We start from the raw sequence: 12378 nt of genomic DNA on the forward strand, positions 1-12378 counted from the left end.
AAAAAGAGAAACCGAGAAAGTTTTATCAAGGTGTAAAGTCACTCTAAGAATAACGTCCACCATGATGTCAGTGTGCTCACCTGTGTATGGCGTACCCTCCTGCTGCATGCCATCCACTGTCCTCTGAAGAATGGTATTTTTTATTTTCAGGAACAAATCCTTAGAAACCTGGGGAACATACAGGAACATTTAAATGTAACTGGGTATTTAAAAAAACAAAAACAAAAACCATCTTATATGCAGTATTATATGGGACAATGAAAGGGGACAGTGAGAACTATTATTATTTTACTTCCTCAGATAGGCTGAACACTTTAAATTCATAAGCTTTTAAAACCCTCACATTGGGGCGCCTGGGTGGCTCAGTGGGTTGAAGCCTCTGCCTTTGGCTCAGATCATGATCCCAGGGTCCTGGGATCGAGCCCCGCATCAGGCTCTCTGCTCAGCGGGGAGCCTGCTTCCTCCTCTCTCTCTCTGCCTGCCTCTCTGCCTACTTGTGATCTCTGTCAAATAAATAAATAAAATATTAAAAACAAAAACAAAAACAAACAAAAACCCTCACATTGATTCTATCAAGTAAGTAGTCAATCTTATTGTTACAAAATAGGAAAGAAGACCTCTGAGAAAAATTATAAGCAGAAGCTAGATTACGTATTTACTGATCTGTGTTCCCTGCCATTTCAGCACTAAATGTTAAATCACCTTTTCTACTGAATCTAGAGATTCTCAAACACGTACACACTTAAAACTCACTAAAAACAGTTTTCTAAAACATAATAACAGGGCGCCTGGGTAGCTTAGTGGGTTAAAGCCTCTGCCTGTGGCTCAGGTCATGATCAGGGTCCTGGGATCAAGTCCTGCATCAGGCTCTCTGCTGGGGAGGTGTTGGGGGGAGCCTGCTTCCTCCCCTCTCTCTGCCTGTCAAATAAATAAAATAAAATCTTAAAAACAAACAAACATAATAATAATAAAAATGATAAAAGTTCCTCTACCACACTGAGACCCTTTTGTATCCTTCTGGTATATTCTATGCCTACTTCATAAGCCGATAAAAAATCTAAGTTTATGGGACGCCTAGGTGGCTCAGTCAGTTAAGCGGCTGCCTTTGGCTCGGGTCATGATCCCAGTGTCCTGGGATCGAGTCCCACATCAGGCTCCTTTCTCGGCAGGAAGCCTGCTTCTCCCTTTGCCTCTGCCTGCCTGTGTGTGCTCTCTCTCTGACAAATAAATAAAAAAATAAAATCTTTTCAAAAAACAAACGAAAAAGAATCTGAGTTTATAAATTTAATTGTAAAAATTAGACTTAGAGATAGTTCGTTTTTGAAAAATATCTTATTTTTCAAAGATTTTATTTTTAAGTAATCTCTATACCCAACATGGGGCTTGAACTCAAAACCCCAAAACCAAGAGTCACATTCCCCACTGACTAAGGCAGTCAGGTACCCCTAGAGATGGTTCTTAAACTAAAATCACATTTCCCAAATAGCTATTTTAATACTTATAGCTTAAAGTAAATCCTGTTTTTAATATTTTTAATTAAGAAAAATGTGTATAAGGCACTATATTATCAGCATAAATAACCACTGACTATCCTCAGTGCAAAGAATGGGTGAGTTTCTGAAGTACTAGTTCTACTTATAAGACACCCAATGCAGATTTCTTATAAAAACTGTCCCGAAATTGTTTGGAAACATACTTTATGTACCCACCATGAATTACAGAAGACCATAAAAACTAATTATAGTCTGACTTGGTTCTCAATTCATCTCTGTTTCACACACACACATTTATTGAGCACTTACGTGCTGGACCTTGGATATCTAAAGGTGAATAAAAAATAATTTTAGACTTTAATTGGCTCTCATGCCTTAAATATAGCATGTAGAGAGCAGGAACTAAAAGGATCTGTTCAACCTATACACAACTTAATTCTTCAGATTTTAGAAAAGGTTTTAGAATGACACTAGAAGAGATAGTTTTCATTTAACAGGACATCCAAATTGCTGATTAGTAATATTAAGTATAGAAAACAGAGAAGTATGATCCAAGAGCTCTTTGAGATGACTTAAACAATGACTACTGAACTTAAGCTGCGCCTCTGGGAAGTACCTGAGGTGCTGGACAATAGGCTCCCATTCCCCCTGTGTTGGGGCCATGATCTCCCTCCAGCAATCGCTTATGGTCTTGTGCTGGGGGCATGGGGGCCACGGTCCTTCCATCAGTGAAGCACAGACACTGTAGAAAAAACAAAACAGTCCACTTATTAAATGGCAGAAAGTAAAAAAAAAAATTAATGAGGGGAACCAAATGAACCTTAACTCTTCCTGGGGGAAAAAAATTTTTTTAAAGAATTTGAAACATAAATAAGCCTAAGCTATCTATAGCAAAAATCAAAACATCTTGTATACTCAATTTCTGAGGGATCTATAATTTTTGAGCCAGTTAGAAAAAAAGGTCAAGCTACTCTCAAAGTGAAGTATTTCAACCTTACCCCCCTTAAATAATATGGGATAAAAATCCAAGTCTCTACTGATATACAGGGCAGGATTAAAAGAGGATAAAATTTTTTTTCACTTGCATCAAAAACATTAAACATACACAAATTCCTTTGTAAGTGTTGGGTTTATGCCTTCAGATGAAGCAACCAAAATAAATCATGTCTTTCTGGGGCTCACAAAGCAGGTAATACAGCTTTTCCTACTGTAGAAAAGCCAAAAAGGTGGATATACATACAGACACCTCTTCTCCTTCAAGAAATTCTTCAATGACAATTGTTTCTCCAGCTGCCCCATAAGCTTTATCCTTGTACCAAAAAAAAGAAAGAAAGAAAGAAAAAGGCTCTTAATATTTACTCAATGTGCTATCGTCATTTTTCACCATTTGTATTATGAACTAATTCACTAGTATTGTAATTTCCTTTTCCATTTCTGAGAGCCTCAAAGGAACATATGAATGTTTCCCTTTTTTTCTCCCCCAGTTTATTTATCTGTGGTGCCTGGCTGGCTCAGTTGGGAAGAACATGTGACTCTTGATCTTGGGGTCATAAGTCTGAACCCCACAGGTGTAGAGATTACTTAAATAAATAAACTTTATTTATTTAAAAGTTTATTTATTCGCTTAGTAATCTCTAGCCAGGCGCCCCATATGAATGTTTTCTATTTTGACACGTGGCAATAATGCAGAGCCAGCACTGGTACAGATGAAATGAACAAATCATTAACACTCTTCTGGGGATCTGGCTTTCTAGTTTCCAATCACGTAACAAAAAATTATATATTCATCCTTACCACTTAATTCTCATGTCTGCTTAAAATTATGATATGCTTGTCTGGTAACCTTATACTAGAGCATGCCTTTGAAAACAGACTTCCATAAGGGAGAACAATAATCAAGAGGGATAGTAAAAGAAATGTGTTATTAATTCATTGCTTCACTTCTTAGACTTGGGACACCAAGAACAAATACTTTTTGCTTCCGTGGATGGCTGAGAATTTGAATGTTCTGTAGTCTGAGGATATTCTACTTTTCTGCAGCAGACAGCAAAGCATGCTAGCACTTACTTCCAAAGAACAGCATGGTGATTTAGCCATCAGTATAGATCTGTAAAAACCCTCTTATAGAGATGCATTATAATACATGGTATTAAAAAAAACTTACCCGTATGTTTGCTAGATAGATTCTTCTTACCTTAAGGAACATTTCATAAACTTAAGGAGTACCCAGCACAGTGTGACTTTTCCAGAGGAACAACCTACCTGCATGATCTCCTGTACAGCTCTGCAGGCCTCTTCCTTGCTCTTGGCAACAATCACTCCTTTTCCAGCTGCAAGACCACTGGCCTTCACAACCAAAGCAGGGAAGTCTGCACTGTGAAGACAGAGTAATCTTCAACATCCAACAAATCCTTAAATTCAAAAGCCTCAAGTGCTGAAATGTGCTATAGCAACCACCAAAAAGCAGGAAAAAAGAACTACTTATACCAACACCATTTTAATACACTTCTCCCCCTGGGATTTTTTCCCTATGTATTCCTTTATAGTTGTGATTATATGGTACATACAATTTTGCTTTTATCACTTATCATGAGATCATACAGGCAACATCTTTGGAAGACAAAAGCAGTTGTATAGCGTAAGCATGGAAGGATCCTTAAGAGCAAAGTAGTGAATTATACTTTCATTCCAATAGAAGATGTGACTGTATAAGACCTAAGCATGAAAATACAAGTCATTTTTGAAAATACACAGAAAAAACTGTTCTTGGTAATTTCTTCTGTTGGGTGGGACTGGAGATCTAGAAAGAAACTTACCCAAAGTAAGTAACAAAATTGTTACTTACCCAAGGCATCTGGCTACAAGGAAATAATAACATTCATTGTCTAAGAAACCCTGCAGGATGAAGAATGAATAAAGAATGAAACTGACTCAACTAAAAGGAAAACATAATAGATAAAAGGGGTAAGTGTCAACCAAAAAAGGGCAAAAGCATGTGTCTACCACCATTCATTGTTTCACATTTTTGATACAACAGAGAACAAGAATGTCTGGTCTTAAGATTTAGATCTAAGTGGCAATGGCAGAAAGCCAAGTGATGATTCTTCAATCCAGTTAATTATCTATGAAAGAATCAACATCCTTCATGTTTTAAGATGCCACTGTGTTTATTAGTTTGACCATAAGGAGTGCAGGACTGCTAAACCAAATGTATCTTTTCCCCTAGAACCTCCTCAGTAATGTTAAAAATATCTTCTTTCTGCAAGGCCACAAGATTGTACAACTACACATGCACAGGGTCCCATTTTACTTTGACGTTGGAGGAAAGGCAACCTACACAGCATGAGTTTTTCTGCCATGATTATCATACTATAAACCTGTGACACAAAAGTGACCTGTGTGTTTAAATATCCTAACAAAACAATGGCCCCTCACAGGCAGTCTTTTAGCTACCTCATTATAAAGCTGCAGGCTTCTTCAGGTTTGGTAAAAGCTCTCCACCGTGCAGTTGGGATTCCATGTCGGTCCATAAACTCTTTGGCGAATCTCTTGCTGGACTCTAACTGAGCTGCTTCTGCAGTGGGACCAAAGCATCGGACTCCTGCAGATGTCAGGTTTCCGACAATTCCTATAGACAGAAATGAGCAGCTTTACGTGAACCAAGGTCTCTGCAGAGCCTTCTGACTCTGAAGAATCAGGATTAGACTAAATCTACATTGACATAAGGCAGATAAGTAGTGGCAGAGAGTAAGCTTCTCAAGTTGCCTACTGCGTATGAACAAAAACGTTACTAACATGTGATTCAAACACAGCAAAAGTTATTTGTTAGAGTCAAACATATGTCTATTAACTGGATTCCAGAACAGAGCAGAATAGAAACATTTAAAATATTTTCCACAGTTGAAAATTTGCTCTTTCATTCATCAAATTATTGATGTGTCACAGAAAAAATGGAGACTCCATAAATTTCAAGAAGGTGAAAGCTCTTTTACCAATGCTGTATGATAGCAGAAACCCTCATCCCCAAACTGAATTGGCTTAGATGATCTCTAAGCTCCTGTTGGCTTGCATATACTGTAATAATAAACAGAAAACAAACTTTACCAGCAGCCAGAGGTGCCTCTGGTCCAACAACTACTAATTCAATTTTCTCATCTTTGCAGAACTGAGCAAGGGCTGTGTGGTCATTGATCGAGATGGCTGTGAATAGAAAAAACATACCCCACCTCACTTGATACAAACATTCTTTAAATTAACAGTCATGCTGAAACATAAGTACTATACTTTGAAAGGCTTATTAACTATTGCTTTTCTTTTATGAGTACAGATGATAGTTACACCATGAGAAATTCTGAGCCTAATGCATTAGGCTAACCAATGAGGCTCAGTCCTTGATTACTATAGCTAGTTAAGATGAAAATACCAGGAAGCTTCCCAAAGAGGTATTAAAGAACTTTCTTGACTATGGTATTCATGTCACATTGATCATAAACAAAAAAATGTCCCACAGAATATACTCAGACACTGCCTTTTAATGTCATTTACTCAAGATTTACTGAGAACCACCATGTCCTAGATACTGAGCTAGTCACTAGGTTAAGATGTTAACACAGAATTCCTATGCTTAGGATGCTTATATGGGAATGTTTGGTAATAAATATGCAAGCAAAAACAACAACAAAAACCAACAAAAAAACCCCAAACCAAGTGTGAACAAATTAGGGAAATCTGATAATATCAGGTGAACTGAGATACTGTATCTGGTTGAGCTGAAGGGTCTTTGTGCAAAGATGGGTAAGCTAAGAATTGAATGACAATTTTATTTACCTTTTTTTAAAGGTTTTATTTATCTATTTGACAGATAAAAGAGCACAAGTAAGCAGAGCGGCAGGCAAAGGGAGAGAGGCAGGCTCTCTGCTGAGCAGGGAGCCCAACGCGGGGCTCGACCCCAGGACCTTGGAATCGTGACCTGAGCCAAAGGCAGCTGCTTAACCAACTGAGCCACACAGGCACCCCTATTTAGTTATTTTTAGACACTTATTTCAGAGTGTGTGGGAGAGCACGGTGGGGTGGGGGCACACAGAGGGCAGAGGGAGAGGAGAAGTCAACTACTGGCAGAGCCCAAAGCAGGGCTTGATCTCATGACCAAGATCATGACCTGGGTGGAAATCAAGAGTTTGATGCTCACCCAGGTGCCCCCTGAATGAAGTAACGTAGCTTACTTCGACTGACAAGCCAGGAATATTTTCTCGATGGAATTCGAAGTAACTAGCAGCAGGACCAACCATATACTGTATTGGTTCTACAGGCACCTTCCTGCTTCACTGTATCTGCACCACCATTCTGAAGTTGGCTGAAGTTGTAAACTACTCTGTGACATTTGTGATGTGTTGGGGAAAGTGCAGAAATGGTAGAGTTCTCAAGCTACAGGAGCTGCTTGAGTAGGCTAAGGATGGAGTACCATGCACGCTGGATTAGTACCTGCAAACACAACTGGGCTGATCAAAGCCAACCACCTCTGTACAACAGAGAGTGGCAAGAGAGAAAGGACACACCTAACCTGTTGCTCCAAGTGGTAGCAGGCCCATGGCAATCTTGGGAGATTTCCATGGGCTGGCCTTTATAACATCAGCTAGATCTAGATAGGATGTATCAATTCTTCAATAAACACATATAATACCTCACCTACAAAGCTAAAATCCCAGGGAAGCAGATACTTTCTTATTTATCTTTTTCTTTATTATTCTTTATTATTTATGCATGCAATCATTTTCTCCCAATTTGGGGCTTGTTGGATCTATGTTTTCTCCACTAATATTAAGTGCCATATAGGGTAATAGGCATGGTGTACACAATGCAAAAACAAGACAGAAGCGTTCCTTGCTTACATTCTAGAGCTTATGTTCTAGAGAGGAAATGAAGAGAGGAGATAGGCAATAGAAAAGTAGAGTAAATACATATAATAGTTCATGACTGAAACAAATGAACTGGGGGGCATGCTTTACTTAAAAACTTTAGGAAAGACCTCTTTGAGGAGATAACTGATAAACTAAGACCTGAATGATGAGGAGCCAGTCATGTTAGGGGTGGAAACAAACAAATACCAAATTCTAGGCAGCTCTGTTTGGGAAACTCATAGGACTGCATGTACAGAACACAGTGAAAAGAAAACAGAGGATATAAAATATCAGGCTGGAAAGTCAGGCAGAAGCCAGATTGTAAAGGGCTTTGGAAGGAATGTTAAGGAGTTGGAGTCTGAGTTTTATTCTAAGTACCACAGGAAGCCACTGAAGAATTTAATGTAGCATAAGAACTGATCATTTTTTCACTTTTACCAGTGAAAGAGATAAACACTGAGGTCTAGTAAGGACTTAGAATTGCCAATACTTAAATTTATTTATTTATTAAAAAGATTTTATTTATTTATTTGACAGACAGATCACAAGTAGGCAGAGAGAGAGGAAGGGAAGCAGGCTCCCTGCTAAGCAGAGAGCCTGACCTGGGGCTCGATCCCAGGACCCTGGGATCATGACCCGGGCCGAAGGCAGCGGCTTAACCCACTGAGCCACCCAGGTGCCCCGCCAAAACTTACATTTAATAGCACTGCTCGGGGCGCCTGGGTGGCTCAGTGGGTTAAGCCGCTGCCTTCGGCTCAGGTCATGATCTCAGGTTCCTGGGATCGAGACCCGCATCGGGCTCTCTGCTCAGCAGGGAGCCTGCTTCCCTCTCTCTCTCTCTGCCTGCCTCTCCATCTACTTGTGAGTTCTCTCTGTCAAATAAATAAATAAATAAATAAAATCTTAAAAAAAAAAAATTAGCACTGCTCAACTTTTCATTTCTAAAAATACGTATCCAATTGCCTTTAACCTTAGGCACTTGTGACTTTTTCAATGGGTATATTTTGTAAGGTTTAAACTAATTTAAGATAAAGAAATGCCATACTCTGAACAAGAAGATACCTAAAATTTACAACATAAGGCAAGTATTCAGATTACCACATAAATTTTAAAGTCAAGGAAAACATTTGAATTTGCAAAGCTATTGACTATTATTAACTATTACTCCCTACATTGAAAGGTGATTACCAGTATTTGAAATCTTTTCCAAGGAGGAAGTGCCTGCATTTCCTGGGGCAACCAACACATGTTTGACATGATTAGACTGTGCAAGTTTCCAGGCCAGTGTGTGTTCCCTTCCACCGCTGCCAATTACAAGTACTTGGGCTGCCATTGCTCTCTCTGCAAAGCAGGAATCCAAAAGGGAAATAAAAGCTGTAGAAAGAAAACCAGAGTTGTTATTTTAGAATGCACATACATTAGAAATTGTGATTTCTAAATATTTAAATATTCCAAAGATTCATTTGTGAAAAATTAGAACTCATAATTTGAGGATGACTATACTTCACAAAGATTAGGGAGGGCTTCACGTATGTAATCTCTACATCCAATGTGGGTCCTGAACTCATCACCCTGAGATCAAGAGTTGCATGTTCCACTGCCCAGAGGGAGGTATTTTAAAAATGAGGAAGACTGGCCTACAGTTAGGTTAAGGAATGAAATGGTGACTTAGCTTGTAACCTGGTTTAAAAAAACAAAACAAAACAAAAACTTATGAGTAATCATTCTTTAGGCTTCACTTTTCCACCTTTATAGACTTATAATCATCAAACCTCCGTTAAACATGAATCCTAACATTGGAAATTTAGACCCCAAATTTCAAGTACCTGCTTTTAAGTCTTGTGATACTACAAATAATAGACTTCGAAGTTCTAAGTTGAAAGAAATATTTAGACTGGGACCTGTAAAGGACCAGATAGTAAATATTTTCACCTTTGAGAGTCATATAATCTCTATAGTAACAAGTCAACTCTGCTACTGTGGCACAAAAGCAGCAATAGACAATACAGAAATGGACTAACATGGCAATGTCCAGTAAAACCTTACACAACTAGGCAGTGGGAGGTAGGTCATAGCTTGTCTCTGTTCTGCTCTAAGTGATAAGAAGCTACCAGAAGCTTATAAAGAATAAGCATGAGAGAATGTTTATTTATGGACACTGTAATTTGAGGATCTTACAATCTTCACATGTCATAAAAATATCATTCTTCCTTTTTTCCAACCATTTAACAATGTAAAAATTATTTGGTGAAATGTATAAAAATAGGTGTCAAGAAGGATCTGGCACAATGGCCATAATTTGCTGACTCCTGATTTAAGAAGTCAGTGTAATATGTTAGGAAGTTGGTAGAGAAGGCAAAATCAAACTTGAAACAGGTCTTACTTTGACTCTGGCATTTGATTCTTAGCAGGATGGATGCAACACCTAACTCAAGTGAGCAGTATGACCTTGGCTAAGCTCTTCCGATCTCTAATTCAATTTCTTTACATCTTAAAAGATGGAAATAGGAGATCTTGCCTTGGGAAGCTACATAAGGGCTAACTGAAATGACATTTTTTTGGAAATGACATTTATAAACAGCTAATAAAATTTCTGACACTCAGCAGTAGTAAATGTTTTTATATTCTATCTTTTACTTTTTTTTTTAAAAAAGATTTTATTTATTTGACAGACATGGATCACAAATAGGCAGAGAGGCAGGCAGAGATAGAGAGAAGCAGGCTCCCCGCTGAGCAGAGAGCCCAATGCAGGACTTGATCCCAGCACCCTGAGATCATGAGCTGAGCCAAAGGCAGAAGCTTAACCCACTGAGCCAGCCAGCTGCCCCTATCTTTTACTTTTATATAAATTCATACATTAGGGACAGGAAGAAGTACTAAATGGAAAAGAAAAGCCAAAGGAATATCCTGTCACACTAATTTACTAATCTCTAGAAGGCATTTCATTATGTAGAAGGCAAACTGAAAACAGAAAATCAATCAGTAACTTCTTGTGTGATGCCAGGATTATACTTAAATCTAAAATGATAATACAAAAAACTTATAATTTTTGAGTCCTTACTTTGTGCCAGATGCTGTTCTAAATACTTTTCACGAACTACTTTACTTATCTAAGAATTTTGCGAGGTAGGTACTATCACCACCTCATTTTACAGAGCAGAAACTAGGTCCAATCATGTTAAATAACTCGCTGTAGGTCACCTATCTAAGAGAAAGTAAGGCCTCTTTACTTTACGGATTCCCGTTGTGTGCAATCGTGATTCAGATGCTCTTTTAACAATTGAGATTATGATCACTGAAAACTTGGAAGAAAAAAATTTTTTGCTCAACTATTGTCTCAGAGAGGCAAAAGCTATTTTAGCAGAAAAGACTTGCCACGTGTGTTGAAATATCTGAAATAAGCAGACATTTTCTGAAATCTAGAGAAAAAATACACTTAGTTTGAATAGGAGAAGCACTAAAGGGAAATTATCCTAGTTCCTACGGCGGATCACCGAAATAGCGTTGGCCCTCAGCCTGAAGGAATCCACTCGAGGGGTGGTTAGGGGGCCCGGCCTCCAAAGCGCTATGGTTCGGTGTGAGACTGCCCCTTCCTTACTAGCTGGGATTCGATGAAGAACTTAACCTTCGTGGGCCTCAGCCATCTAACTGGGGAACTTTAAAACGAGAATGAGAGCCAGGTAGAGCCTCTGCGAAGGGCTCGGTGAATAACACAGGCGAGTAACACAAAGCAGAAACCAATGACAAAAGTGGACTAAGTCTGCTACAGACCGAGCGCATAAACAGAAAATATGCAATTTAGGCTTACGACCTAAAAAAGTCATAAAGGTACCAGGCCCGACATCTTACAAGGCGGGGAAAGTGGAAGATCCAACGTAAACCTCAGTTAAGAGAAGTGAAAAGCACATGGCCAACCCCCACCCACGGCGTTTATAAACAAGACCAGAATTCCGACAGCCAAACGCGTTTCTACAGTTTCATCCCACTCCTGACACTAAACCCCCAAATCAAAGCATAAATGTACTTTACTTAAAATCGGAGAAGGCTTCTGCACCTCCACAGGCGGTACGGCCGCTCGCGCTCGCACGCTTGTCGGCGCGCTCACAGCACGGGCTCCCGTCGCGCGCCGGAAGTCGGCCCCGCGCAATACGGCGCGCGCCTCTCCTCGCCCGCCCCGCCCCGCCGCCGGCTGCACCACCCCATTGGTCAGCGCGCGGCCGGCGGTGGCCGCAGCGAGGTAATCAAGTGCGATTGCGTTTGGCTCCTGTGCGCGGCCTCCGCGTACTCCAACAGTAAAGCCATCAGGACCTTGCGCGTTTATCGCTGTAGTATTAGGCGCCACGTAACGTCTCTCTTCCTCCTCAGGAGCCTTCAGAGCTCTGTGGAAGAGGAGCTCCGAAATGCTAAACCCACGATTAGCTAATTGTGTGCTGGTAACGAGTCAGAGCTGACCCGCTTGGTATCCCGACGAGACTAGAAATGCACCAGGCTTTGGACGGCAGGCCGCTTAAGACCTCTGGCCTAGTGCTTACAAAAAGCGGGGGGGGGGGGGGGGAGTGTTAATGAGATGCCATGGGGAAAAAAAAATGGGGGTAAAAACGTGTTCTTTTTCGCACCACAGTCAGGGCGGGCGTTGATTAATGCTTTTCCGGATGCAACTCCCTGCCAAAACAACTTGGCGCCACCCAGAAACGGCGGAGGCCCCGTATCAAGCCACGTAGCCTTCCTTTCTTCCTTTTCTCATGCTCTATAGTCCTGAGCATTTAGTAAGCCTCTTAAGCCTCCCAAAATACTGTTGAGAGACCGACAACTTAAGCTGACATAGTCGCCTCAAGAGAGACTTCTCCTGTAATGGCGCCTGCGTCAGTCACTAACATGGCGGACATAGTCGTGCGCGGCGCAAACGTCAGCACCTCTACCCTAGCCGCTCAGAAACAGCGGAGGAGAACTGGGCCGTGCTCACTGATTGGTCCAGCGGCGGAGCGTGC

The 12378-nt window shown here is 40.3% G+C and overlaps 1 protein-coding gene across 6 annotated transcripts in view; it reads right to left on the reverse strand.

Annotated features, from left to right (window-relative positions):
- The window catches only part of GART (phosphoribosylglycinamide formyltransferase, phosphoribosylglycinamide synthetase, phosphoribosylaminoimidazole synthetase), a 34372-nt gene that overhangs the window by 21443 nt on the left and 551 nt on the right, over nt 1-12378 (reverse strand). For 3 of the 6 annotated variants that reach the window (XM_032354104.1, XM_032354128.1, XM_032354137.1), the window contains exons 1-8: nt 11420-11508; nt 8579-8764; nt 5598-5693; nt 4947-5121; nt 3756-3867; nt 2734-2802; nt 2110-2235; nt 81-168 (exon numbers count right to left, since the gene is read on the reverse strand). In XM_032354104.1, coding sequence (XP_032209995.1) covers nt 81-168; nt 2110-2235; nt 2734-2802; nt 3756-3867; nt 4947-5121; nt 5598-5693; nt 8579-8723 — 811 coding nt within the window. In that variant the 5' untranslated portion in view covers nt 8724-8764; nt 11420-11508. Of the gene's footprint in view, nt 1-80; nt 169-2109; nt 2236-2733; nt 2803-3755; nt 3868-4946; nt 5122-5597; nt 5694-8578; nt 8765-9216; nt 9292-11414; nt 11536-12378 lie in introns of those variants that run through there. The other 3 variants (XM_032354118.1, XM_032354106.1, XM_032354111.1) reach the window with 3 other exon arrangements.

This window comes from Mustela erminea, chromosome 1 (genome assembly GCF_009829155.1).
Source record: "Mustela erminea isolate mMusErm1 chromosome 1, mMusErm1.Pri, whole genome shotgun sequence".
Taxonomy (NCBI): Eukaryota; Metazoa; Chordata; class Mammalia; order Carnivora; family Mustelidae; genus Mustela; species Mustela erminea.